General features: G+C 42.3%; 1 protein-coding gene across 1 annotated transcript; it reads right to left on the reverse strand.

Moving 5' to 3' along the window:
• Positions 1-440: 440 nt before the first annotated feature.
• Positions 441-27,113, reverse strand: Fam124b (family with sequence similarity 124 member B). Its single transcript, XM_046439963.2, has 2 exons — positions 22,324-27,113; positions 441-3,669 (listed from the first exon to the last, which is right to left on the reverse strand). The coding sequence occupies exons 1-2, from the start codon at positions 23,053-23,055 to the stop codon at positions 3,040-3,042; spliced, it is 1,362 nt and encodes a 453-aa protein (XP_046295919.1). The 5' UTR covers positions 23,056-27,113; the 3' UTR covers positions 441-3,039.
• Positions 27,114-27,152: the final 39 nt, after the last annotated feature.

Below are 27,152 nucleotides of genomic sequence, written 5' to 3' on the forward strand. Positions count from 1 at the left end.
ATCCCAATGCATGAGGACGTGGAGAAGACTGTGGAAAGTCAGACCGTATTTCTGAAGATGTTGGATCACATGATATAAACTGTACGCGTTTTTAATCCACAGAAAGTGGGGTGTGTGCTTGGGGCTCCATTCTCTTGCATCTCCCTTCCCCATTCTCTGGGAGGGAAGAGAGGGGCCTCCCACCAGCTCCTCCTTCAGGCACAGGTGCACAGCCCAGAGGGTCCTTGAGGTGTGGTAGAAAGACCAGACCTTTACAGAGCTGCCTGGGAGACAGCAGATGGCCACTGCTGCTGACACAGCCCCATCTCCTTGCATGAATCAAGGTGTGACCATCCTTTGAGTCTTATCTCCTCCCACCTACTTCTCCCAACCTACCAATATGTTTGCAAATTTCCAAATGTTATTATTTCTGTTCATGTCTAGTAATGTCCGGAAGATACTTGCAAAAAAACTGTGAAATACTTTTAATAAGGTTAAAAGTAGCAAGAAAACTGCTGCCACTGTTTGTTAATTTACCTGAAAAGAAAAATAGAATATTCGGATTAGGTAACTCTCTCATTTTAAAAATGATATATTTTACATTTTAGGGAAGAAGCATAGTTACAGGCAGGTCTGACTAATTTGTTGAATTGAATTAAGTTAGTCCAAGGCCTAGTCTTATTGCATACCATCTCTACTGAACTCTAGGATATAGTTGATTATTTGCTATACATAATCCTCCTATAGGAGACAGATTAAAAAATAAATCACGCATGTAGTAAAAACCTTAGAAAGGTAAATTTCCTTTTTATTGACTCACTGATTTTACTAAAAACTGCCTGATTTTTTTTTTTTTAAAAATTGTTCTTATGAGATTTTTAAACTGTGGGTATAAAGGACCAATCAATTGTATTAATAATATCATACACAATATAATATAAAATAAAATATAATAACAAAAAAACACATTTATAGGGGCTACTGACATCTTAATGCTCTCATATACATCATCTCAATTCTCCAAACAGCTTTTGTTACAATAGATAAAGCACTAAAGGATCAATGAACCTGACATGTTCAAGGTCTCATAAATAGGAAGTTTAAAATCTGCCCATCTGCAACCTGATCTACTGGTATTTCCACCCCCATCATTCCATAAATTAGATCCTACACTGAGCAGAATAGAGTAGATGTTATCTTAAGAATTTATTATTTTACAAGCCAATTTTGTTAGGTACCCATTCAAATTTCTAAATATTCTTTATCATTTCCATGTACTTATATTCTTACCCGTGTATTATATTAAAGAAATTTAAATAATTTCAGGGGGGAAAAAGTGGGAAGGAAGTTTTAAAACTTCTCCTTGCTATGTTTTTCATGGTAGCTCAATAGCTCAACTAGTATAAGACTTTCAAAAGGAAAAAAAAAACTCATGATATATCAATACCAAAATGAAGTTCTTCATTCTATTTTCTAAGATAAAATTTTAATCTGGAGAAGAGAGATCATGAGAATGAGGCAGTACACTGACACCTTAAAGACAGAAAAAGTCCACTTAAAAGTCTTGGTTTTGACCATTTTCAACTGTCCAGGCTTCTACTGTTTTGGGGGGTTAGGCCTGAGCTCATCTTTCTCTCAAGTTGGGTGTACTGAGTTTCCAGGACTTTAAAAGATCCAGCTCACGCCTGGGGATGTAGCTCAGTGATAGAGTGCTTGCCTTGCATGGGCAAGGACCTGGGTTTGATATCCTGCACTGAAAAAAAATCAATATTTATATTCTTATGTAATATCCATCCTGGAAAATGAAGTTCATAGAGCCAAATAACCCTATAAATTAACTAAAATACAAAATCCCAGATTTTTTTTAGACATGTGCACAAACCTTAACACAAATAACCCAGCACATAAGCAATGGAGAGCTTTTCCTTTGGAATTATAATTGCAATTCACAATATTCCCAGTCTCCATCCGCAAGTTGTGAATACTTACTACAAATTTGTGTGGCAAGTGTGTGCCTCGATTGTGAGAGAAGCTCTTGGAGGAGCAGGTTTGGATATCAACATCTTTCTAAAAGCTGGTAGAATGGGTTTATAACCACTTTGGGGGCTTGATGGTCACAGAATGTGTATGTACCAGATATATGATGTCTTATTCAAACACAGTGTTCAATAAATATTTGTGGAGTGAATATATAAATGAATGATGTGTATCATAAAGGACTTTAAGGATTAAAAAATGGCCAGAAACAACAAAGTTCTGCTCCAGTGACCCAGCCAATCCAATCTTCCCACCTTGCTCCATGGAGATCTCAAATTATCCAATAATCCTATGTCTTCCTTGGTTTGTTTAAAAAAAAAAAAAAACAAGCAGCTGACCTCTTCAGAGTAGGGCAAAAACAAATGATACTCCAAAGACCAGGAAAACCTTAGCATCTAGCATTGATTTTTAACCTGATTTTTCTAACTTCCAGGGTTTCTGCTCATTAAAGAGAGGGGAAATGTTGCTTGTAATTTTCAAAATACTTTGCATATTCACTCATTCCAGATGCAAATAACTTTAAAGGCAAAATCACAAGAGGGTATGTGGTGAACAAGGGCCTAGTTACCAAAGGAGGTCACATAAAAATTAAAAAGCACTAAAGAATAAATAGTCCATGCTATCCAGGGAGATGAGCTATGTAACTCAAGAAAAAATTATAACCAAATTACATACACTAATCAGCTTTGCATAACATTTCCGATTCATTTGCATACAATGCAGTTATCCTGATAATTGCTGAACTCAACACAGGCAGCTGGGTCAGTGAGCCTCCAGGGATCATGAGCATCCAGCTTTCTCCCTGTACTTGTATGTGTTCCTTTATGACTGGGACAGCAAACCAACAATCACTCCTGAAACCTGCAGAAGCTGAAAATTTGAAATGAAAGCAATACAGATCTGTATGTGGATAGCATGCAGGTGCCCTCAGATGAACAAGAAACAAGACAATTCTGGGTCAGTGATCCATTTCTAGAATGTTCTATCTGATTTTGTAGTTTTAAACAACACATTTGTTTTATGCTATATAAAGAATTCTTCTTCTTTTTCTCCTCCTTGGACTGGCAGATGAAGGGAACATCTTGAGATTATCTTCCTTGTACCAAAGTCCCCTTGGCTAGCAAGTGACAAGGGATGGATTCTTTCCCTAAGAATGCCCTTGTTTTTAGAGGTAGCCCCCTCTAAAGAAGAGTCTGGCAAGCAGGATAATGGCTGGGTAATCCATAAATCCCTTGGAAATCTGCTCAGAAAAGATTGCCTCGGCTCAGAATTGATGATGGTGAAGCCCGTGTCAACATTGGTCTCTGCCTCCAGCTTCTGAAGGCTGTTTTCCCGGAGGACCTTCATTCTGACCCTGGGCTCAAGTGGAGGATGAAGCTGGGTGCTTGTGACAGAGCTGCTGGCGGGGGATGACCAACCAGGGCTTTTCCATGAAGTGGCGCTAGAGCTGTCTGATGCCCCACTGGGCTCAGGGAACTCCAGAGAACGCACCTTGAACCTCCTGCCCCGGATCCTCTGGCTCCTTGGTTCCAGGGTTCTCTGTGCAGGGACAGGGGTCAGCCTGGAGCTCTGATGGAGCAAGCCAGAATCCAAGGTGGCACTCAGAAAAGAAAGTTCGCGGTTCCTAACACCAGGTTCTGGATTCAACTGGACCTGTGGGACAAGGCAAGAAGGAACAAATGAAACAAGTTTTCCACTACCTAAGTGCCAAGAGCACCCCGCCTTATTTACCCATTGCCACGCCATGAATACAGCAGACTTTCGGTAAAGGTGATCGAGAAGAAGTCATAGGTAAACATGATCATGAGGTACAGGATCAGCATCAGCTAGAAACATGACTTTTCTCTTGCTCTTCTTTCTCTTTCTCCCCAGCCCCCACGCTAACTTTTTGACAAGGACAACATTATGAAACAAAAGGCCACTTGATGAAAACATACACTTCTGGTAGATTCAGTTGTTTAAACTACATTAAAATATTCAAAGATGTTGTTCAGCTGGATGACACAAATGATGTATTTCCAACCATTCAAAAAAGAAAAAAGCCACCAAAACATGAAGTGACAGCCCAGATAGGGACTGGGAAAAGAACACACATATGAAGACATGAATTGGTGTGAACATACTTTATAGGCAAACAGAGATATGAAAAATTGTGCTCTATATGTGTAACAAGAATTGTAATGCAATCCACTGTCGTGTATTTAAAAATAAAAATTAATTAAATATTTTTTTTAAAATTCCATTTTCCAAGGTCATGGTCCTTGTTTTAAACAGTGCTAATAATTATGTATCTCTTGGGCTATTCCAAGACATGTGGATACTCCAGGGAGGGTAATAATAATTTGGCACCTTTTATAAACAAATACTCCTTACATTCTTCAGGTACTAGAGCAATGGCTACTATTATGTGGGAAAACAAAAAGGGGGAGCTGCTATGTAGACACTGTGCTTTCTTCCCTGGCAATTCCACTCTAGTTCCAATCCTACTGGCAGAACCCCCACCCTGCAGGGAGCTGCATGCTCCAAGTGGAGTTCATGAGCATCTTCTATCCTTGGACTCTCGGGGGCCTCACATCCTACCCCTTACACAGTGCTCTCCTTAAGAGGATTTATGGACAAGACCATTTTCTCCATCTTGTTAGCAGCCCTTAGAAATTGATATTCAGGACCTATCCCTGCATGGCCCAGTCCTTAATCATATGCCAAAAAGGATGATAGGGAAGAACTCTAAATGCCTACTGCCAATTGAAAGAAGCCAATCTTTAAAGGCTACATACTGTAACTATATAGAATTTTTGAAAGAGGTAAAATTATGGAGAGAGTAAAAAGATCAAGAAATGACAGGTATTAGAGGAAAGTAGGATAAATAGGCAGACACAGAAGATGTTGGGGGCAGGGAATCTCTTCTGGATGATATCATAATGGAATGCACATCATTGTGTATTGGCCCAAACCTATGGAATGCACAACTTAATGCAAATGCTGGACTTTGGGTGATGACGACTTGCCAATGAAGGCTCCTTCATGTAACACATGTGCCATCTGGTGGGAGGTGTTGATAGTGGGGAACACTGTGTGTCCCTGGGATCAGGGGAAATGTGGAATCTCTGTACTTTCTGCTTAATTTTGCTGAGAACTAATGCTGCTCTAAAAAATAGTCTATTTAAAGGGGGGAAAGAGAATGGTACACATTCACCTCCCAAGGCAATAAGGAGAAAGTCAGGATAGTGAAAAAGCAGGTCTAAAATGAGTACACACACACACACACACACACACACACACACACACACACAGGAACTTCCATTGCTTCTTTTAAAAGTGGAAAACATTTTCCATGAAGGGCCATGTAGTAAATATCTAAGGTTCTGCTGGCCGTATAAACCTTAACCCAGCTGCTCAGCTCAGCTGCAAAGCAGCCATAGACAAGACGTAAATAAATGGTGTGGCTGTGCTTCAATAAAACTCTATTTATGGATGCTGAAATTTGAATCTCATATAATTTTCATGTCATAATTTTTTTCCCAATCATTTAAAAGTAAAAAAAAAAATTATTCTAAGTGCCAGGGCCATAATTGGCCAATCCCTGCTCTCTCCACATCAATGATTCTCATTCCCTCAGTATCTGCCTCGATCTCTATCCCCACACACACACCACTCTTGCCTTACTTGAAGCCCAATATATGAAGCAGTGTAACTAGAGTAGTTTGGGACAGGGTAGACCCAGCTTATTGGGACTTCCTTAGTTCTGCCCACGTCCCCTCCATTTGTGACTGCTGACCCCCTCACAAGGTCAATTGGCTTCTCAGGACCAAGTTTGAAAACCACTATTCTAGAATCATGAAATTCTACCCCTTGACCAAACCAGTTCCCCCAGAGAGCTGTTTGCCTGAATCCCGCCTCACCCATCTGATTCCCAGAGCCCATGCGATTTAGCCTAGAGTCCAAATTGCACTGAAGAGAGCTCCTGCCAGCATCAGAAACACTCTCCAGAGGAATAAGGCAATAAGGAGAAAGTCAGGATAGTGAAAAAGCAAGTCTAAAATGAGTACACACACACACACACACACACACACCCCGGGGAACTTTGCTTGTTAAAGAGATGCCCCTGTACCTCCATATGTTCCCTTTGATAAACTCACAAGAGAAATTTCTGTCCCCAGAAATTGTGTGTGTGTGTGTGTGTGTGTTTACTCATTTTAGACCTGCTTTTTCACAATGGACCCACCTAGGGATCACCAAACACCACTGCTGCTTGCTCCTGCTCCAAGCACTCTGATTTCACCAGACCAGGGTGCAATCCAGGCATCAGGAAGTGTCCCATCTCCCTAGGTGCTTCTAATGCACAGCCAAGGTTGGGAAACACTGCATATATCCAGAACCTGTGCCTGGGGTCATTCTCCTGGGGCCATCTGGTCTTCCTGACTGCCTGCGGCTCACCTCCTGCTCTCACTCCTCCACCTCATTTCCTGTTGCTATCTCGCCCGGCACTTCCCTTTGCTCTGGTTTTCCCCGCCTTTCCTTCTCCCCGCCCCCACCCCGCCCTGCCCTCCCTTCCTGTCTTTTCTTTTCATCTATTAGTTTTTAATAAAAATATCTTATTACAGGTCAAGAATCTCTTATCCAAATTGCTTGGGACAAGAAGGGTTTCAGATTTTTTTATTTTTTTTCGTGTTCCAGAATATCTGCACATACGTAAAGAGATATCATGAAGGATGGAGCCAAAGTCTAAACACAAATTTTATTTGTTTCACATACACCTTATACATATAGCCCCAAAATCATTTTATACAATATTTTTAAAGCACCTGAATTTTAACTGTGACCTGTTACTCGACTAGTATAAAAGTAGTAATTGTTAACTATAAAAATAATTTAATTGAGTCTGGGGCTGTGGCTCAGTGGTAGAGTGCTCGCCCAGCAAGTGTGAGGCAGAGGGTTCGATTCTCAGCACCACATATAAGTAAATAAATAAAATAAATGTCCATTGACAACTAAAAGATAAATAAATAAATTATTTTATTGTACAAATGTATGAAGTAAAAAGTAAAGACTTGCCCACCCCCCAACTTCAAAGAACTCCAAGTTCTCACTCTTTAAAAAATATCTTGCTTATTAACCCTGGCCTAATTAGAGTGAAAAAAAATACTATCTTCCATCTATAAACAGGGATCTATCTCCCTTTCACTGGAAAACAAACTCCCTCCATCTTTCAAAGGGCTCAGCTGCCATCTTTGCCTCCTGTGAAATCACTGGACATTGTGTTGTATCTTCTTATTTGACCCAGTGAAGTTTTTTTTCCTTCTAAGAATGGAAACTGGCGTGGGTTTGTTTGTTGTTGTTGTTTTTCATATTCAGAAATCATTCAAGGTTGATATTAGACTACCCAGAATAGAGAAAGAAAGCCTTAAGCTTGACTCTGGGGCTCCTTTTTCATTTTCTAACAACTATAATCAGAAGAGAAGCCCGAGGAAGTTCTCTTACTCCCAAGTCAATCTCAGATCAGAATGAAGGTTTTCCTGAAGCCACGTCCAGGCCAAGACATCTCAGTGCAGCCAGGAAGAACTCTCCTGGACCTCCAAAGTCCGTGGACCCCTCTGAGCCAGCCTAGTGCACCCTCCCCTCAGCTCCGGTCCCCTGGTCCCGAGGCACCTCACTGGATCTGATCTCCCTTAAGGTGCTCCATCTCTGAAAGCCAGCAGGCCACCAGCTCCAAAACTCAGTTCTCCCATTACATCTGCTGTTCAAACCAGCACCGCCTCCTACTTGCTCCTTCTCAGTCGTCCCCGTCGCCGTCCCCCACTGCCTTGACTTCTTTCCATGGCTTACTGGAGTTCCAAGACTATCACTTCACCCATTTCCTTGCCAAGACCTCCAACTCTCCTGCACTGGTCCTTTTCTGCCACAACATCCTTCAAAATCTCCCCTCCCTGGATGGGAGTGAGGACTGGAGTTGCTCACCCACGTTCTCTGAGCTTGCACCCAGGATTCTGTGGGAACACACACACACAGCTGTAAAGGTTGGCATCACAAGGAAGATGTGGTGTCCAACTTCACTCAGGCTGCCCTCCAGCCCTCCTGTTCCCACAGTTGCTCTCTCGACTCATCACAGCAGTGGTTTCAAATCCTCTGAACTGTCTGAATCCTTCAGTGACACACTCTCCCACCAGCTGGATCACCATTTACATAACAGAGAAGGCAAAAGCCATCATTACTTAGCAACCTTCTCCTCTCCTAACACCAGGCTCACCTGTGACTTCACTCCTCCTCTGCACAAGGAAAGGGAACATTTAAACTGTGTTGTGAATTCCATCACCTCCTGCCCTTCCCATGACTGCAACTTAATAATTACTCATTTCTCCCACTTTAGTATCTTGTATGTTCAATCTCAATTTCTCAATCTTTCTCTTTCCCCTTTCCAACAGCAATTAAACTTTCTCAAGTAGACTTCTACCCTCTTTCCCCCTAAAGTTTTCTCCCTCTTCCCATTCACATTCAAAATTTTTTATAGAATTTGTCTACATTTTTTCCTACTAACCTCCCCCCATGTCCTTTGCCCACAGCATTAGATTGCCCTCCTACCCCTTATGAAATTGCTCTTACCAAGATCATCTACATTGATCTACTTTTACAATCAATCTCCTGGTCATGAATTTTCTTGAGCACTTAGTGGAATTCTACTTTGAAGTCTTTATCTTTACCTTTGTAGTTGTCTTCTCCTTAGCTTTTATGCCCACCCATTGTTTTGGATTCTCTCCTTCCTTTCTCTTACCTCTTTTCAGTTTTGATTAAAGGTGCCTCTTTTCATATTGGTTCATCTAATGTAGTAGTTACCTAGAGCTGACCTGGGTCCTCTTCTCCACATATACTTCCTTAAGCATTCTGAGACACCAATACCTTCAATTACCATCAAAATGATAAAGGCTCCCCAAACTATAACTACAGCTCAGATCTGTCTTCTAAACTTCACCTTTACCTGTCCAGCTGCCTTCTGTGCACCAGCATCTCAACATGCCCAGAATCATCTGGATTGAATTCACCTCCCTCTTCACAACAGATCCGTTCTGCTTCCTCATTTCTGTCTCAGAAGATAGCACATTGTTAGTCCCCATGTTACTCAAAAAAGAGTCCTTCTGCATATCCAATGTGTACCCAGGCACCCATTCCTAAAGACTCTGCCTCCTAAAGAGCACACAGATCCTCCTCTTTCTCCAGTCTTACCACCTTTAACCCCAGAGTGACTGCACCAGCCATTTACCTCCCTGTGGACCCTTACTTCCCACTGTTCCAGTCTCCACTCCAAGAGGAAGTTTGAAAGCAGATGTGATGGTGTCAGTGTCCTGCTTCCCAGGCTTCCTACTCTTCTTAAAATGAAATCCAAGCAACCCTCTCCTTTCCTACCACCAAACTCACCTGTGACCTACTTTACCCCTCACAGTCTGCCCCCATTACTCCAATCTGATAATTCTCTCTTGATCCCCACATGCTGAAATTTAACTTGTTTCAGTTCCTTAAAGATGATTTGTTCTCTCTTAATGCCAGTGTATGTATAGATTATTTCTTCTATCTGGGATGGACCTCCTCTAATCCTTCTGCCTGAAAACTCTACTCATGTCAATTCCAAGTTTATGATCATTTCACTTTGTAAGCCAACTCAATATCACCAAATTTGGGTTAGAAGCTGCTGAATATTGACTCGCATGTACCAGCCATGGGACTTTGAACTGTTACTTAGTATTTCTATGCCTCTGTTTCCTTATCTGTAAAAGAAGATAATAACAAGTGCCAACATCACAGGATTGTGGTGGAAGGTAAATAATAACAGTGCCTGGGACACAGCAAAGCTCTACATGGATTGGTTCAATCATCATCGTTAATGTTATCAGCAGCTCTCACAGCACCTAACTCCCATGTCTCAGTACTTACCAAACTGTTTTGTCCTTGGCTATTTATCCCTCTGTATTTTCCCCCGAGATTTTGCCATCCAGAACAGCAGGGATTGTGTACAATCTCTTCATCATTATATCTCTAGTACCAAGCACAGTACTTAATAAATAATAAATAATAACTGAATATCTGTAAAGTAAGGCTTAACATTTTGAAGAGATGAAAAAGTATAAATTTTTGCACAAAGAAATGAATGAAAAGGGACCATCTATAAATTTGACCCCTGGTTATTATTAAGTAGCTATAAAGTCTTCTTAAGAAAATTGAGGGATATAGCTCAGTGTGGAACATGTGCTGGACATGTGCAAGGGCCTGGTTTAATCCTCAGCTAAAAAAAGGAAATAAGAAAAAATTCAAAGTGACTTGATATTATAGATGGACGTTGCTGCAATCTTTTTAAGAGAGGAAAATGTCAACTTTAAAAAAAAAAAAAAGAAGTCTAAGATTCATAGACCATATGGCAAAAGTGAGTGCAACATTATTAACATAGAAATGCAGTTGCGTGCAGTTGGAATGGATTTCCAGGAGAAACATAATGCTAAGTGATTGAGACGAATCTCTTGAGGAGAAATAAAGCTCCTCTTGCCAAAAAAACAAATTGAAGTGCATTTGTAGGAATTCTAGCTATTTAGAGCTCTTCTTTCTAAGAAATGTTTGTGAAATGTTATAAATTGAGGGTAGGATTTTCCAAGTTCAGGGAACATTATCAACTATCATGAGGAATCATTTTCACCCATTTATGACTCTCGCCTCCTCAAAAAACAAGATAAAATGCATCAGAAAAAATGATTAAACATGAAGGGAAAGCAATATTGTTTCTTACTGAAAATGATTTCAAGAGAACAGCCAAAGAGGATTCCTCCAACACTGGGGGAAATGATTGCATGGAAAAGAATTATGTAGATAATAAGAAACCCCCAAACAGTGCCAGATTTATTTCAGAGTTGAAATGAGTCTTTTCCAATTAACTGATGTTTTAGAAAGTACTAGATCAACTAGCCAAAACCACTGATATCAACCTGCTGTTGTAGCAGCTGTTATGATTTAGATATGAGGTGTCCCCACAAGCTCAATTTTGAAACAATGAAATGTTCAGAGATGAAATGATTGGATTATGAGAGCTGTGACATGATTAGTGAATGAATCCACTTGAATGGATTAACTGAGTGGTAAAGGTAGGCAGGAAGAAGTAGGTCAGTGGGAACGTGATTTTAGGGTTTATATTTTGTCTGTGGTTCTAGCTCATTTCTCTCTCCCTCTTGTGAGTGCTCCCTCTCTTTTTCTCCTTCTCTCTCCTTCTCTCACTCCTTCTTGGTTGCCATGTCCTGAGCTGCTTCCCTTGGCCACACCCTTCCATCATGACGTTCTGTCTCACCTTTGACCCAGAAATATGGAGTCAGCTGACCATGGACTGAACCTCTGAAATTATGAGCCAAAATAAACTTTTCCTCCTCTAAGTTGTTCTTATCAGGTTTTTGGTCACAGTGAGGAAAAGGTGACAAAAACAGAATTATGTAGATAATAAGAAACCCCTGTGACCTACTTTACCCCTCACTGTCTGCCCCCATTACTCCAAGAACTGGGATTACTGATATGCCTAACATGACCATGTGGTTTGGAAGCATTTGGAACTGGTTTGTAGGAGTTGTTTGAAAAGTTAGGAGATGAAATTTGGAAAAGACTTACAATGTAAGCAGAGCTTAATGAGTGATTCTGGTGGGAGACCAGAAGACCAAAATGCTGACAGAATTGTGGACAGTAAAAACTGGGCTCATGAGGATTCAGAGAAGGAGGACTCTATTGGAAATTGGATTAGAGGCAACTCATGTTACATTCTAGAAAAGAAGTTGTCAACATTTTACCCACATCCTTAGACTTTCTATGAGGCTAAATTGAAAGGTGATGGACTAATTTCTGGTGGAGGAAATTTCAAGGCAGCACAGTATTCAGGTGATAGAATGATGGCGGTGGCTTTTAACCACAATTACTGTAATAATCAGAAGCAGAATACAGAACAGAAAGATTCGAAAAACTTGCAATTTGGCCAGAAAAATGTGTCTAAAACTGGGGCCAAGGAAGTAATGGTTGTTGAAGAGATTGCAGCCACTAAAGAGATTCTAAGTATTTTACACAGAGGCAATAGGAAAGATGGCTCAAGAGCATTTCAGGCATTAACAAGGCCACATCTATCGCAGGCTCAAAGTTGTAAAAGTTAAAATTCCTTTGAGTAGAGACTTTGGGGCATACTGCTTGCACAGGTGGGAGGGCGGAGGATAGAAAGTTGTTTCACCATGCTCCTGCACTGAGAGGTCACTGCAGCCATGTTTCCAAGAAGCCTGGCTACTGCTTGAGAATGCAGCAGACCTTGGCATTGTTCACCTGGCACTTGTTCTGCAGGAATTCAGATGGTAAAGGTAAGGGGTCATGGAGGCTTACATCAAGATTTCAAAGGAAGGCCTAGGGGACCAGGCAGTGTCCTGCAGAGTGAGACTCCCTAAAGGCAGCAGCAGGGAGGAGAATGCATGAGAAGTGAGAAGGGAGCTGAAACCACAGTGGAGATTCCCAAGATTAAGAGGTGTCAGCAATGTGGAAATTTTGCCAAAGAAAGCTGCAGGATTCAAGTTGAGACAAGCCAAGAGAGAGTTATTTATGCTAAAACCAACAAGGACATATGGGCATAACTACACAGCCCTTTAGAGAGAACATCACAATGCCATGTTCCCCAGATGCTGGACATGGCACTCCAGGACTTGTTTGTCCAGCTGGATTTCAGTCTTGCTTTGGTTCCATCCCTTCCTTTTATGTCCCTATTTCTCCTTTAGGAATGGAATTTTTGCTCTGTGCATAAGCATGCATGCACTTCACGTCATCTCATCAACAGATGCTTAGCTATGTTCACCTTTATGTTCTTGATTAGTCGTTTGAAATAAAAGAATATAAACATTTCATAAAATACTGAAAAAAGAGAGTCATAAAGTTCTACATTATATGATGTAAAAATGGGAAAATACATAATCAGTTATGTACTACAAAGATTTAGTGTGAAACATTCTAGTTAGGAACAGGAATTAATATCCCTTGAGCTTCACAGAAGGTTTCAGTGAGGAGCATAATTTGGTCAGAGCCTTAATGGTAGATAATTGAAGAAGAAATGCAAGACTTCCTTGGATACCAGATGGGTCAGGCAATACACAGATACAGGTATACACACAATGCAATATTAGTCATAAAAAAATTAGTCATAAAAAATTCTGGAAATGGATAATGGTGGTGGTGTTATAATATTGCAAATGTACTTAACAATATTGAATTACACATTTTAAAAATTATTATTTGTTTTTTGTTTTGTTGTGTTTGTTTTGGGTATTGGGGATTGACACAGGGGTACTTTACCACTGAGCTACATGTCCAGTCCTTTTTATTTCTTGAAACAAGATCTCATCAAGTTACTTAGGGCCTTGCCAAAGGTTGCTGAGGCTAGCCTCGAACTCATGATCCTCCTGCCTCAGCTTCCTGAATTGCTTGGATTACAAGCATGTGTTACCTTGCCCAGTTAAGTTTTGTTTTTGTTCCTGTTTTGCAGTAATGGAGATTGAACCCAGGGGCACTTTACCACTGAGCTACATCTCCAGCCCTTTTCTATTTTATTTTTCTGTGTATTTTGAGACAGAGTCTAAGTTGCCATGGCTGACCTCAAACTTACAGTTCTGCTTCAGCCTTTCCCGTGGCCAGCTGCTGAGATTCCAGGTGTGTGCTGCTGCACCCCACTTCTAACAAGGTAAATTTAATGTTACATGTATTTCACCAAAATATTTTATAAGAATTTTTTAAAAGAAAAAGAGGTTTTGTAAAAATTTTTTAAAGATCAAAAATAGTAAAGTTTTCTTATATACATTTTGCCACAATTAAAAAAAATAATTAAAAACAAGCACACGTGTGGAGTGAGTGTAGAATTCTGGAAAGAGGGAAAGAAAGACAGTGTGGACCAAGAAAGAGGCTGCAAAGGGAGACGTTAGGTGGCCCTGAATATGAAGGCTCTTGGAAGCTGAGCCAGGGGTCTTTGATATTATTTGTTTACCTTCTTTTTACTGAACTGAGAAGGAGCTTAACTCAGACAGTCATTTACAAAGGTTTTTTGACAATAGCGTACAGGATAAGCAGCAGCCTAGAGCCAGAGCAGAGAGTTAAGATGCCATAATCATAGTGCACATTTGAAGCCATGGGGGCCTAAAGCAGGAAGATGGGAAGAAGAAAGGACTTCAAAAGAAAATCAGAATGGTGGGTGACTGACTAGATGTGGGGTTTCTGCAAAAAAAAAAAGAAAGAAAGAAAGAAAGGAGGGTTTATAAATAACTAGTGTTTCAAAACCTAGAAAATCTGACTTTCAGAGTTAGAATAAAACGGTCACCCTCGGCATTAGAGAGGTACATATCTTGTGCTCTTAAAAAAATAATACTACATATTGCTTGATCCACCTACCATTTTCAGTAAAATTGATATTAAATCTCTTGATTATTTTTCAAAAATGGAATTTCACACTCAAGAGATGAAGCTATATCCTTGCAGAAGCTTCGGTTTCAAGAGACCTTACAAATCACCCAGAACAGTGCTGTCTAACTCAATAGTCACAGACCACCTGAGGCTCTTTAAATTTAAAGTGTTAAAATTAAGTTAAATTAATAATTCTGCTCTTTAGCCTGACTGATCACATTTCTAGGACCTAGGAGCCGCATGGGGCCAGCAGCCAGCATATTGAACAGTGCAAAAATAGAATATTTTCATCATCACAGAAAATTTTACAAGGCAGCCTAAGCCTAGGACCGAGTCTCAGTTGGAGAGGGAAAAGAGGAATGCATGTGCGAAATGGAATCTTCTTCAAAGACGCGTGACATCTCTGCTCCCTGACTGTGTCTTGGAAGCTCCTGTGGACTCTGACTCAGGCTGACTGCAGGGATGCAGAGGCTTGAGCTCATCTGGAAGAATGAGTTTGGCAAATCCACTGGAATGAACGGCTGACAACCACCGTCAGTTGTTGAGACTGGAAACCCCAGACTGTAATGATGCAGGGCTCACCTGCTGAGGGAATTGATCTCTCCCACCCAGGTCCCAGGCACAAGAAACCAACCCTGGGCATGGGAGGTGAGGGAGATGCGAACTTTCCCATTTCAACCAACTTAGGAAGGAGATACCCTAGCCAAAAAAAAGGCCTGGAAGGTGAATATCAAGGGGTGGGAGTGGGAGGGAGGCATCTTCCTTCCTACTCTATGAGTTTGGCCTGAACCCCCTTTTGTGGAGAAAACACGGGGGACATCTATAAAGGACCTAACGGTCACATCTTGGCCTGGGAGGAGACTCTGAGAATGTTGACATCTACTGGTCTTTGCCAGTTATTCTTCTTGTACAGAATTTGTCTTTTTCTGCTTTATCCTCAAATCTTCAGAAAGATCTTATTAAAATTGTACCCCAGTCCCAGGAGGATGGTAGAAACCTTCCCATAGTCCCAGGGGGTGGGGGTGGCAGTTACCAGTGCAGACAGGGCCTGCCGTAGGTGGTGATCTCTCGGGGGTGAGGTCAACACAACAAGAGACCAGTGGCCTGGTGAGCCATCCAGATGGAAGAACCTGAGAGACTTGGCTCAGCATACCTAAGAGGCCACATCTTTGGACTACAGGACACCTACAGACGTGCTGGCTTCTGCGGCATCATGATTTTATACTCCTGATCGCTCCTTCCCGGTTTCTCTCACTGGTTCTTTCTCCTCGCCCCATCTTGAAGTATAAGGCATTTTCTAAGTCCTGTTTCATCTCTTTTCACTTCATAATCTCTTGATTGATAATGTCTCTCCTTCCTAGCACTTCGGTCATCACTTGCAACCCTCAGTGGCCACTGACTGTGGAATGTCCTCACCTGAATCACCTGCAAACACCTCAGACCCAATGTGGCAGGACTCATCATCACTTCTCTCTTCTTCACCCTCTTTGTCTAATTCATTTTAACTCCTATCAACGCAGCTGCTATTTAGCCCCACTATGAATTTCCTATTTCAAAACTTTGCTGACTCTTAAATGTTCAATTAAAGTTACCTCAAATGTTCAGTCTGTTCTCCACCCAATCTTTTTTGATGGTACTGGAGTTATTGTCCTAAATTACACATTACAGACATGATCGTGTCTGCCTCCTCTCTAGAATCCTGAACAAATGACTTTCTTCAAATTCTACTTGATATCCTTCTGCACCCATTCTCAGTGGACCAAAAATCGTTCTCCTAAATTCATTTGAACTCTCCACCCCACACTCAGCTATAATCTTTTTTTTTTTTTTGAAAGAGTGAGAGAGAATGAGAGAGAATTTTTTAATATTTATTTTTTAGTTTTTGGCGTACACAACACCTTTGTTTGTATGTGGTACTGAGGATCGAACCCGGGCCGCCCGCATGCCAGGCGAGCGCGCTACCGCTTGAGCCACATCCCCAGCCCACTCAGCTATAATCAGTTCAGTCATCCTCCAAATCACATGTCTTCCATTTCCCATATGCCCCTCGTCATTTTAAGCTTGCCTTTCCCTACTCAGATTTATCACAGGTCACCTGGTACTACAGGCACAAATGGGGAGATGGATCCACACCTCACTAGACTGGAAGGGCAGTGTGACATCACACAGAACATTGAACCAAAGGGTAACAAAATGTTTAGTCAGCTTTCCCTACTATAACAAATACCTGAGATATCAACTTATAACAAGTAAGGTTTACTTTGGCTCACAGTTTTGAAGTTTCAGTCCATGATCAGTTAGCTAACTCTGATGCATTTGGACCTGTGACAAGGCAGCACTTCCTGTCAGGGAACTATGGTAGTGGAGCATAGCTCCACCTCATGGCTTAGAAGTGACAGAGAGGAAAGTGCTGGAGACCCACTCTCTCCCTCAAGGTCATGCCTCCAATGATCTGAAGACCTCCCAGTAGGCTCCATTTCCTAACGTTTCTGCCACTGCCCAACAGCACCAAGCCAGAGACCAAGGCTTTAAGACATGTGCCTTTATGGAACATTTAAGATCCAAACCATAGAACAACAGCATGGCAGTCTCATCTCCCACATGGTCACAACTGATAGACTTTGCTGGAACTTTTCAAGTAGCTTCCAGGAAGGTTTTATCCTTCTCATTTATGAAGTTTCCCCAGTAAATATCAAACAGAATAAGTCATCTATCCTAACTCAGCAACCTGGAAACCTGAGTCTGCATGGAGTCCACACTGGGATTGCCCAAGGAAGAAGTGGGCGACAGCAGGTAAACAGGGCAGAGGGACCATACATATGTAAATTTGGGGAGGGAATCTACAAGAAGTACCATGAATGCAACTTTGGAGCATGGGGCTCAGGTGAGAACCAGCAACGCTGACCTACAGATTCTGTGTGTGGTTCATTCTTAAACAGCTTATTTGATTGAGGGCAGGGTTTAACTTGTAGGAAGTTTGAAAATGTGGGGGGCATCATTGCCCATTCTTCTTTCCCTTAACACACACAGGCATCATTGCTTCCACCAGTGACAAAAACACAGGGAAATGTGGCTGTGTCACTATAGTATGCTGTTTTTAAGTCCTTTGGGGATTCCTGGGTCAAATGGTGGTTCTGTTCCAAGTTTTCCAAGGAATCTCCATACTGCTTTCCTTATTGACTGCACCAATTTGCAGTCCCATCAGCAATGTATGAGTGTGCCTTTTCCCCACATCCTCACCAACACTTATTGTTCTTTGTATTCTTAATAGCTGCCATTCTGACTGGAGTGAGATGAAATCTTAAAAATAGTTTTGATTTACATTTCTCTAATTGCTAAAGATGTTGAACATTTTTTCATACATTTGTTGATTGATTGTATATCATCTTCTAAGAAGTGTCTGTTCAGTTCCTTGGCCCATTTACTGATTGGGTTATTTGTTTTTGTTTGTTTGTTTGTTTGTTTGTTTTTGGTGTTAAGTCTTTTGAGTTCTTTATATATCCCATGAAGCCACATCAATGTTTATAGCAGCACAATTCACAAAAGTAAATTGTGGAACCAATCTAGATGCCCTTCAGTAGATGAATGGATAAAGAAACAGTGGTATACATACACAATGGAATATTATTCAGCATTAAAAGAGAATAAAATCATGGCATTTGCAGGTAAATGGATGGAGTTGGAGAATATTATGCTAAGTGAAGTAACCAATTCCAAAACATCAAAGGCCGAAGGTTTTCTCTGCTATGTGGATGCTGATCCATAATGGAGATGGGGGACGAGCATGGGAGAAATGGAGAAACTTTAGATAGAGCAGAGGGGAGGGAGGGGAAGGACGTGGGCATGGAGGTAGGAAAGATGGTGGAATGAGATGGACATCATTACCCTAAGTACATGTATGAAGACACGAATGGTATTACTCTACTTTGTGAGCAACCAGAGATATGAAAAATTGTGCTGTATATGAGTACTATGAATTAAAATGTGTTCTGCTGTTATGTATAACCAATTAGAATAAATAAATAAATTTTTTAAAAATACACAGGGAGAAAGTAAAGGGACTGCAAAATGGGGAGAGAGAAGAGGAAAACCACTCTATATGTACATCCACTAAGAATTGAAGATGCAGGATTAAAACAGCCCAAATGAGAACAGGGTTCAGAACAGGGTCTGGCCCAGGTTAGGCACTCAATAAATATTTCTGGAATAAATAAGCATGATTCTGAGAAACATCGGACAATCTGCAGTGAGGAAGAACATAGACACTAGTATTGCTGTATGTATATACGTGATTGTATAACCAATGTGATTCTGCAACCTATACACTCAGAAAAATGAGAAATTATACCCCATTTGATTCAAATGTATGATATGTCAAGATCATTGTACTGTCATGTGTAACTAATTAAAACAAATAAAAAAAGAAGAAAAAAAAGATCATGTGGAATGGATGCATACTGCAAGGTAGCTGTGGCCTTCTGACAAGCACAAGTCACACCTCCATTGCTTTTGCACGGTCTCTGGAAATTTCTACGTTACCAAACACCTCCACATATGTTCTCTCATTAGAGTCCCATAACAGACTATACATGTCAGTACCATTCGTAGGATCCATCAGTGACCACTCATTACACTAAGGTTATAATTGAACTAACTTATCAAGGAACCCATGCATTCATACAAGAATGTATTTGCCCGTCACATGGCACACACTGGTCTAGGTCTCAGCTTCACAGAAGAAAACTAGAAAAGATTCTTATATCCCATGGCAGACCATGCTCCTAATGATTTGGCCTCTGGCCACCTGCTTATCATCCCCCCAGCCCCCGACTCCTGCCTTCACTGTAGCCACACAGCTCTCCAGGCACTTTGCTGGATGTGCCCTGCTATGGAAGTGCCCTGCTGGCCCTCTGTTTGGAATGCCCTTCCTCCTTTCTGCAGCTGGCTACTTCCTTCTGTCCATCCAGCTCACCATGCAGGTCAGCCATTGCTCCTTAGGAAAGCTTCTCCATGGCCCCTGGGTCTAGCACACACTCAGGCCCCTGGGCACAGCTGCCTCCATCCTGGCCCCAAGGAGGGATTATCTGTGGAGGGTTAACCTGAGGTTGTGGTTTTCCCTTGAGTAGGTTTTATTTTCTTGTATTTACTGGACATGAATCATTTGGAGGCACTAAGTATTTGTCTCTTCTGCTCTGATCTTCACTGGAGAAACTGTCTCTTCCCTGAGAGTCCCGGAGGCCAGTTTGACTCTGCAGTTTAGGGTAGAAAGTAGGGCCTTCACCTCAGGACTAAAGGAATCCACACCGTCCCATTCTCCTGAGTGTAATTACTGGTTTAGAGAAGAGAATCAGGTCCAACTGGGTCTGATTAGAGTGGACCCAGGAATTTGGTTGGACTATTGTGGGCACTCAGAGCCTGCTTTTGTCGGCTTTTCCACCACTGTAACCAAAAGATCCAACAAGAACAATTAGAGAAGGAAAAGTTTATTTTGGATCACAGTTTTAGAGGTTACCAGTAGGGACCAGTTTTAGAGGTTACCAGTAGATGGCCAACTCGGTAGCTCTGGACCCAAGGAGAGGCGGCACATCATTGCTGAAGGGTGTGGAGGAGGAAAGAAGCTCAGTAAATGAAAACCAGGAAACAGAGAGAGAAGGTCCCCCTCACCAGGGACAAAACATAGCCCTCCAAAGGCACACCCCAGTGACCTAACTCCTCCAGCCACACCCTGCCTGCCTACAGTTACCACTCAATTAACCCATATCATGGATCAATGTACCAATTAGGTGAAGGCTCTCACTACCCAGTCATTTCAACTCTGAAAATTCATGCATTATCTCACATATAAGCTTTTGGGGGACACTTCATATCCACACCAAAACAGAGCCCATGTGAAGAATGTCGTCCCTGGGGCTGTTGGCAGCCAGCTGGCTGAGGGCAAAACCAAGAGGAAGGTGGCAGAGCTGAGAGTCGGATCCTGAGCATTTAATGTAGAATCAGTATGATTCATGTTTTATTAACTAAGAAGTTAAAGCAATGTCAAAAAAATTTTACAAAGCCAAATTTTTCACCCCCTCCCCATTCCTTTTCCTCCATTCCCAGAAAGCTTGGCCTGGACTTTGAATTCTGAAAAATTCACTCTACTGTAAGAGTCAAACGGAAACTACAGTCTATTGTCTTTTGTGGTGTACTACAACCAAGCCTTTGTGCACTTTCCTCCAGCACTTTTATGACAAGAAGCCAGGGCAGAATTTTCCAGAAGACACTCCCTCATTTTGTTTGCATGTCATGGAGGTGGTGGGACCAAGCAAGGCTAGTGTTTTGGAGTGGAAAAGCAGAAATACAGGAAGCTGGGAGAACTCTGGATAAGACCAGGAAGGAGCTAGTGTCTCCAGGTGGGCTTTGAGAATAAAGGACAAATGCAGACTCCTAAACAATCCCCAGAGGACAGGGGGCTAGTTCCATATTCTTCATGGTTTTTCGCTTTTCAAAAAAAAAAAAAAAAGCCCTTCTACTCTCTCCAAATCTGATTCAACTTTCCACAGTAACTAATTGTATAAGCTGTGGTTTCAAAGAAAACACCAGTTAGCCTTTAAAACAGGCATGAGTAAGAAGGCGTCTCCTACCCCACTCAAGCATGTTCAGTTTTTGTTTGCCAGTGAGGCTGACTTTAAGTTCTGGAGATTAAATCTGAAGGAGAAACTTCAGATGCCTTAGAAATTAGACAGTTGTATAATAAACAAAAGAAAGTGCCTAGCCATAGTTTGTAAACAAGAAGGTAAATAATTCAGAAAGCATTTAATGTAGAATCAGTATGATTCATGTTTTATTAACTAAGAAGTTAAAGCAATGTCAAAAAAATTAACTAAAAGGAAAAACAAGTCCTACTGTAGTCTGTCATTACTTTATCCAATAGGACTTACAGGGATTTCTGATCATTTCTCAAAGGCAGATGCCATGGAATATTTTGTTCTAACCATCGCATATGTCCCTGTGCCTGCACACTTACACACCCATACACAGACTCAGAGCCCTGGGATGCAGCAGTTAACCACATGGACTTTGAAGTCTGATAGACACTTCCTAAGCTTTATCTTGGGCAAGTAACTGAACTCAGTTTTTCGATCTGCAAAATGGGAAAAAAAGCAACTTCCTAGATGGTTATGAGTATTAAAAATTATCAATTTAAAGACTTTAGGGCAACATAGAAACAACAATAGATAAAATAAAGTTTTGAGCACTATCTTAAGGATGTGGTTGGTAAGTATTAGGGCATTCTGTGCAGATGAGAACCTTTGTTGCAGGCGGATGTCAATATCCTTCACTGAGGTAATTAAGAAACTGAGACCCAAGGTCACATAACTACTAAGTGGCAAAGCTCAGCTGCCACATTGAACACGTAAGAGACAACAGTGATATACACTAGCTGTGTTTGGTTTCAATAGGATGGTTAGGAAAGGAGGTTTTAATTTTAAGATTTGAAGAGGTCCTGACCATCTAACTTGATTTGTAGTAAAATTTGACAGTGATTTAAGATACTTAAAAATTAAGTCAATAGTATTGCAAATTTCTCATCAAGTCTGACTTTCTTACCTGTCACATGAGCATACTTAATTAGATCAGTGGCTCTTACTTCCACTGCATATTAGAATTGTCCAAAGAGCTTTGTTTAAAAAAAAAAAATGTCCCTGAGCACCCAGAGATTCTGGTCTAACTGGTCTAGAGTGTATGGGAATTTTTTGAAAACTCCCAAGGGCTTCTAATATGCAACCAAGGTTGAGAACCATCAGACTAAATCAACACTCATACCTGCTGAGAAGTAAAACTACTCAGTTCCATGTCATGTACAAGACCACAAAGGAAGAGGAGAAATACCTGCAGCAGAATCTTGTTACCATCATAGTCCTGCGTCTGCCACCTGGTGCTGCTGATGGGAACACACGGGTTGGGTAGAAGAGGCACCAGCTGGCCGATCTCTTGAACCTTGAACTGCAGCACGCAAGACTCTTTGGGGTCCACCGAAGTTCCCAGGGGTAGCTGCTTCAGGGAGAGCTGCAGAGCCAAGTTCTCAGTGGTGTAGAGCCCAAAGAAGCAGAAGTTGCTCTTTTGCAAAGTGGCCTCTCTCTGCAGGATCATCTCATAGAGTCTGATGGCATCTTCGTAGTTGTCAAAACTGCAGTACAGTGTCACCCTCAGGATCTCAGTGCCACAGTGCACCTGCCTGACGCCCCAGACAGGCATCTGGTTGTCCAAGCTGTAGAACTCCTGATTTGCAAGGAGGTAGGGACGAAGTCTCCCCTGCACATCTTGCGTAGGGTAGCACTGCCAGGGTGGACGCTGCAGGGAGTCCAGGACGCGAAGCAGGCGCTCCTCTCCACGGCTTTCATGCAGGAAGAGCAGCACAGACATCCCCGGGAACCTGGACCGCCTCGGGTGGTGCCTCTCGTAGTATTTCACTGGTCGGACGCGCTCTGACACCAGGAAGAGGCGCATCCCTGGGCAGATGCAATCCAGGAGCTGGTCCAGAGCCTGCTGCAGAAGCAAGCCATGCCCAGAGTCAGCAAGGAGGTGTACGGTCATGGCCAGTGGCTCCTGTGTCTCATCCATGGTGGAGCAAAGCAAAGCAAGCGTGCAGGCCACTGCTCAGACTTCTGAGGTCAATGAAGGAGCCGGTGAGGCCACCCTGGTGTCTCACACAGAGCCTTTGCCCACCACAAAACCTTCAGCTCCAACAGTTCCTTCAGAACTCGGCCCCCAGGCAGAGAGCACACGTTCGGCTGCCCGTGGATGCACAGGGAGGGAATGTCACATGGTTATGGACTCAGGAGCCTCCGCTACACACTACATCAGTGGCTCCACGTCACCCGGCCTGCGCAGCATGCAACTGCTCATTTGGCTCTTTCAGGCATTCCCCAGGGTTTCTGTTTGACCTAAAAACCTATAATCCTGAGAACCACCCGAATGGGTGGTTCTTGCAGATACTCGGCAAAGGAAATGACCAGGCAGAAAGGAACCGAGTCAGCCCTGGTAGCCTGATAGCCATCTGTTTAGTTGAAAAGACATTCACTTGATTGAGCCACAATGGCTCTGACTTCCTACTCACATCTCCTGGTGTTTACAGTAGCCTGCCAGGCCACCTGAATACAATGACTTCTTTAAAACAATTCTCAAAACTTGAACCCTTGCCAGTTCCCCCCCACCCCTTTGTCTTTTTTATTTTGTTTTTGAACTTTTTATGCTAGGACTCGGAGAGAAAAATATTTTATCTAAATAAAAAAATAAGTGTTTGCTCTACAGAAGAGTCTGAATGTACTAAGAAGATATCAAACAACAAAATAACCCTTGATTCATACAAATTCCTTGGAAAGAGATTTACAAATCAACAATAGTAATTGCTTCTATCTCTTGAGGATCTACTAAGTGCAATCATAAACACTTCGTATCAATTGATTTAATCACCCTACAAACTTAAAAAGAAGGGAACATTAGTCCCCAGTTGCTGATGAAGAAATTGGGACATAGAAAAACCGAGTAACTGGCTTACAATCTCTCAGCTAAGAAGTGGCCATAGGAAGATTTGAACCCAGGAACCTAGAGGTCCACATCCTGTACTGCCCTTCTGGGGCCCAGAAGGTCCAGCCCAGATTTTCTTCCTACTGGCAGGGAAAGGGTGTCTCAGCAATTTCTAGTTGACACATTTGTGGGAGACTGTGAGTTGCGAATCTAAAATTGAATGGTCCTCCATCAGAGTGTTGTCAAGCTTTGAACACAATCTGCTAATGTGTCCTAAATAGTAATTCAAAAATCATTTGCTATTCTAATAGCTGTGCTTCTTAAAAGGTGTGGACAGGCACATTTTTCTAAATGTAATTCTTTTTAAAAAGCAATTTATTAACACCATAATGGAACACAGTGTGACTTTGCCTTTTAAAAATTAAGAAACTTTTCAGATTAAAACTGTAACTTGTTCCAACTTTGATTTTATATAGGTGGATTCCTTTAGTAGTACAATAACCAACTTTAAAGTGAAAAATTGTCATCCAAGGACAGAAATAATTTCTATTCAGATTTGCTTTTAAATCTATATATGATGTTAATCATTTGAATTTCATAATTCTCATGCTTTCTTCATTGGAAAAATACATAAATATAGCTTACAACAGATAAATTGCTTCTTAATTACCATGAACAACTCAGTAAATAACTTCACTTTGCTTCAAATTTCAAAAAAAAAATCATTAGAGTATTTTTTAAGGTGTTATAGCTCTTGAGATTTTTTTTCAACTCTTAATAAATGTCACATGCTGGCATTTAAATATAATAACCTTCTCATCCCTGGATATAAACCCCTCTTCTTTCTCCTGTCCTTCTGTTTACAGAGCTAACTATGTTGGGTCACTTTAGATAAAACCATGATTTTTTAAAACAGGTTTTGAAATTTTGGAAATAATGGAAATAATTCTAGAGATTAGAGGAGAAACTTTATACCCCTGAGACAAAACATGTCGTATAAGGCAAATATTTGAGCTCTTACATAGGAAAGTTTTATCCAATGCCAAAAAACATTTTTATCCCTCTTGGGGTTATCATTTTGGTCAGGATTTAAAATTTCATTAATTTGTTGGCATCAAAAATGTTAAGAACTTGCAGGGGTGGGGGGCAGGCTGTCTCTGCAGTGAATTCTCCAGGAACAGAACATGAAATACGGACTCTCACGTCATTGTCACCCCCACTGCCCACTGCAAATGCCAGATTCTCAGCTGTGCTCCACCAAGATCTTAAATTTTGCACGAGGCTTCTGTGGAAGGCCCAGACAAAAAGTCTCAGGGGAACCATCCACTTTGGTCCTCAGCATCTGGGAAGCTGACATGTGGTTCTCCACCTTTTTTTCCCCTAAATTTGGTAACGACGTCCAGGTTTCACCAGGCGTCAGTTCCAGGTGGCCCACTCTTCAGCAAAGTGGGGATGCTGGTGACAAGTAGTCAAAGGAAATCGAAGAAACCAGCTAGTTATGAGGATTTGTGAAGACCCATGGAATTCATTGAAAATTGGTCCCTTCTGCAAGTCTCATAAACACAGTGTAATATGTTAAAACCCTGATAGTCCCAACCCTAGCCCCCAAGAAAACTTTGAGAAACTTTCTTTTCATTTTTAATGTACAGCTTATGTCTATTCATCCCACATCTTGAAAGCCAGGCACTGTGCAGACAGTGCACTTTGGAGAAGCACCTAAAACAATGTCATCAGTGCAGTGATCGAGGGCACTGCAGCGTGCCATGGAGCCACCTAGATGAGAGCCACTAGGCAGCCTGGAGGAAAAGAGATGCTGCTTAAGTCCTGACAAGTGTATGGCATCAGACAGGGAAGGAGCTCAGGTTGGCACCAGGGAGAGAGGAGGCTGATGGGAACAGGACCCTCAGGACCACAAGCCTGTGAAGGAGCTGCAAGCAGCTCAAGATGGCTGGAGGGGGGCACAGAGGGGGGCAGGCGGGAGAGGCTGGAAAGCAGCCAGTGGGCTGGTCAGGAAGAGCCTCCCATGCCACCAGGAAGGGCTGGGGCTTTATTGTAACATGAACAGAACCACAGGGGACTCGGCTTGGAAAAAGAGGCAGTGCTTTGAGGAACCATGGACAGGAGGGACAAGAGAAGCCAAGGGCGGGCTTGTTGCCTGGGGGGAACGTGGGCAGAATGTGTCCAGGAGGCCTCCCAGAGTGGTACCTATGAGACTCTGGGTGAGGATGAGGGCTGCAGTGTAGACCTGGTCAGTGGACGTCAGGGACACCCGGGTGAAGACACCCAGCAGCCCTTTCCCACACAATGTCTGGGGGAGCAGCAGATCAGAGATATGAGCTGGAGAAGCTCTGGCCTCGAAGTGGCCATGGGAATCAACTAGTTACCCAGGAAGAAAATACACAGTGGGAGTAGGAGGGAAGAGGATGGGACACCAGGAGGACTCTGGGGACAAGTGACATTGAAGAGGTACCTAGGGTATTAACCCTGTGTGGGAGCTTATGTCTTAGGCTCAAGGATTTGAGGCCATGGCTCTGGCTGGGCAGACTTTGTCACTTAGTGTTTCAGGATAACATCTGGGACTTACTATACTTTCTGAATTAGGCTAACTCAAAAGAAGCGGCTGTCACTAAGCAGACCTCAGAGCCACACAAGCCTCAGTTTTTCTTGTTCCCAAGAGGACTTTAACTCTGATGCTCCATCTGCTTCTCCATTTCTGTGCAGGAGAGATCAGGCACCATAGAGCTGAGGTAGAACTGGAGTAAGACTGGGAGGGGCTCATTTTTCAGTCCCTGACACCCGACAGCAGCCTGTAATCCGCACTGCAGAGTAGGCCCCAAATGGCTCTGTCATGGATGGGGACCCTGGGCATCTCCTCAGCAGTAAGAATCCCAGGGAGGTTGCGGGACTTTCCCAACACCACGTGGCTGGCTGCTGGCACAGCTTGTATTTCTGAGTTGGGGACCGTGTTCCCCACCACTCCTAAGGAAAGCAAGACCCAGCATCTGTAGCTATTGAGGCAAGAGCTTTCGAGGTTCATGACACAGAAAAGGAAAAAGGAAGACAAGGACATGAGAGTTATTCCCAAGGCCTAGACGCATGCCTCATGGGCTAGGCCCCTCTGGTTAACCTGTGTTTCACCATCCCAGCTACTCCACCATCCCAACCCTCCTTCCCCCAGCGTACACACACAC

This window comes from Marmota monax, unplaced genomic scaffold, assembly GCF_021218885.2.
Source record: "Marmota monax isolate L192 unplaced genomic scaffold, Marmota_monax_Labrador192_F-V1.1 WCK01_AAM20220418_F8-fsc00041, whole genome shotgun sequence".
Taxonomy (NCBI): Eukaryota; Metazoa; Chordata; class Mammalia; order Rodentia; family Sciuridae; genus Marmota; species Marmota monax.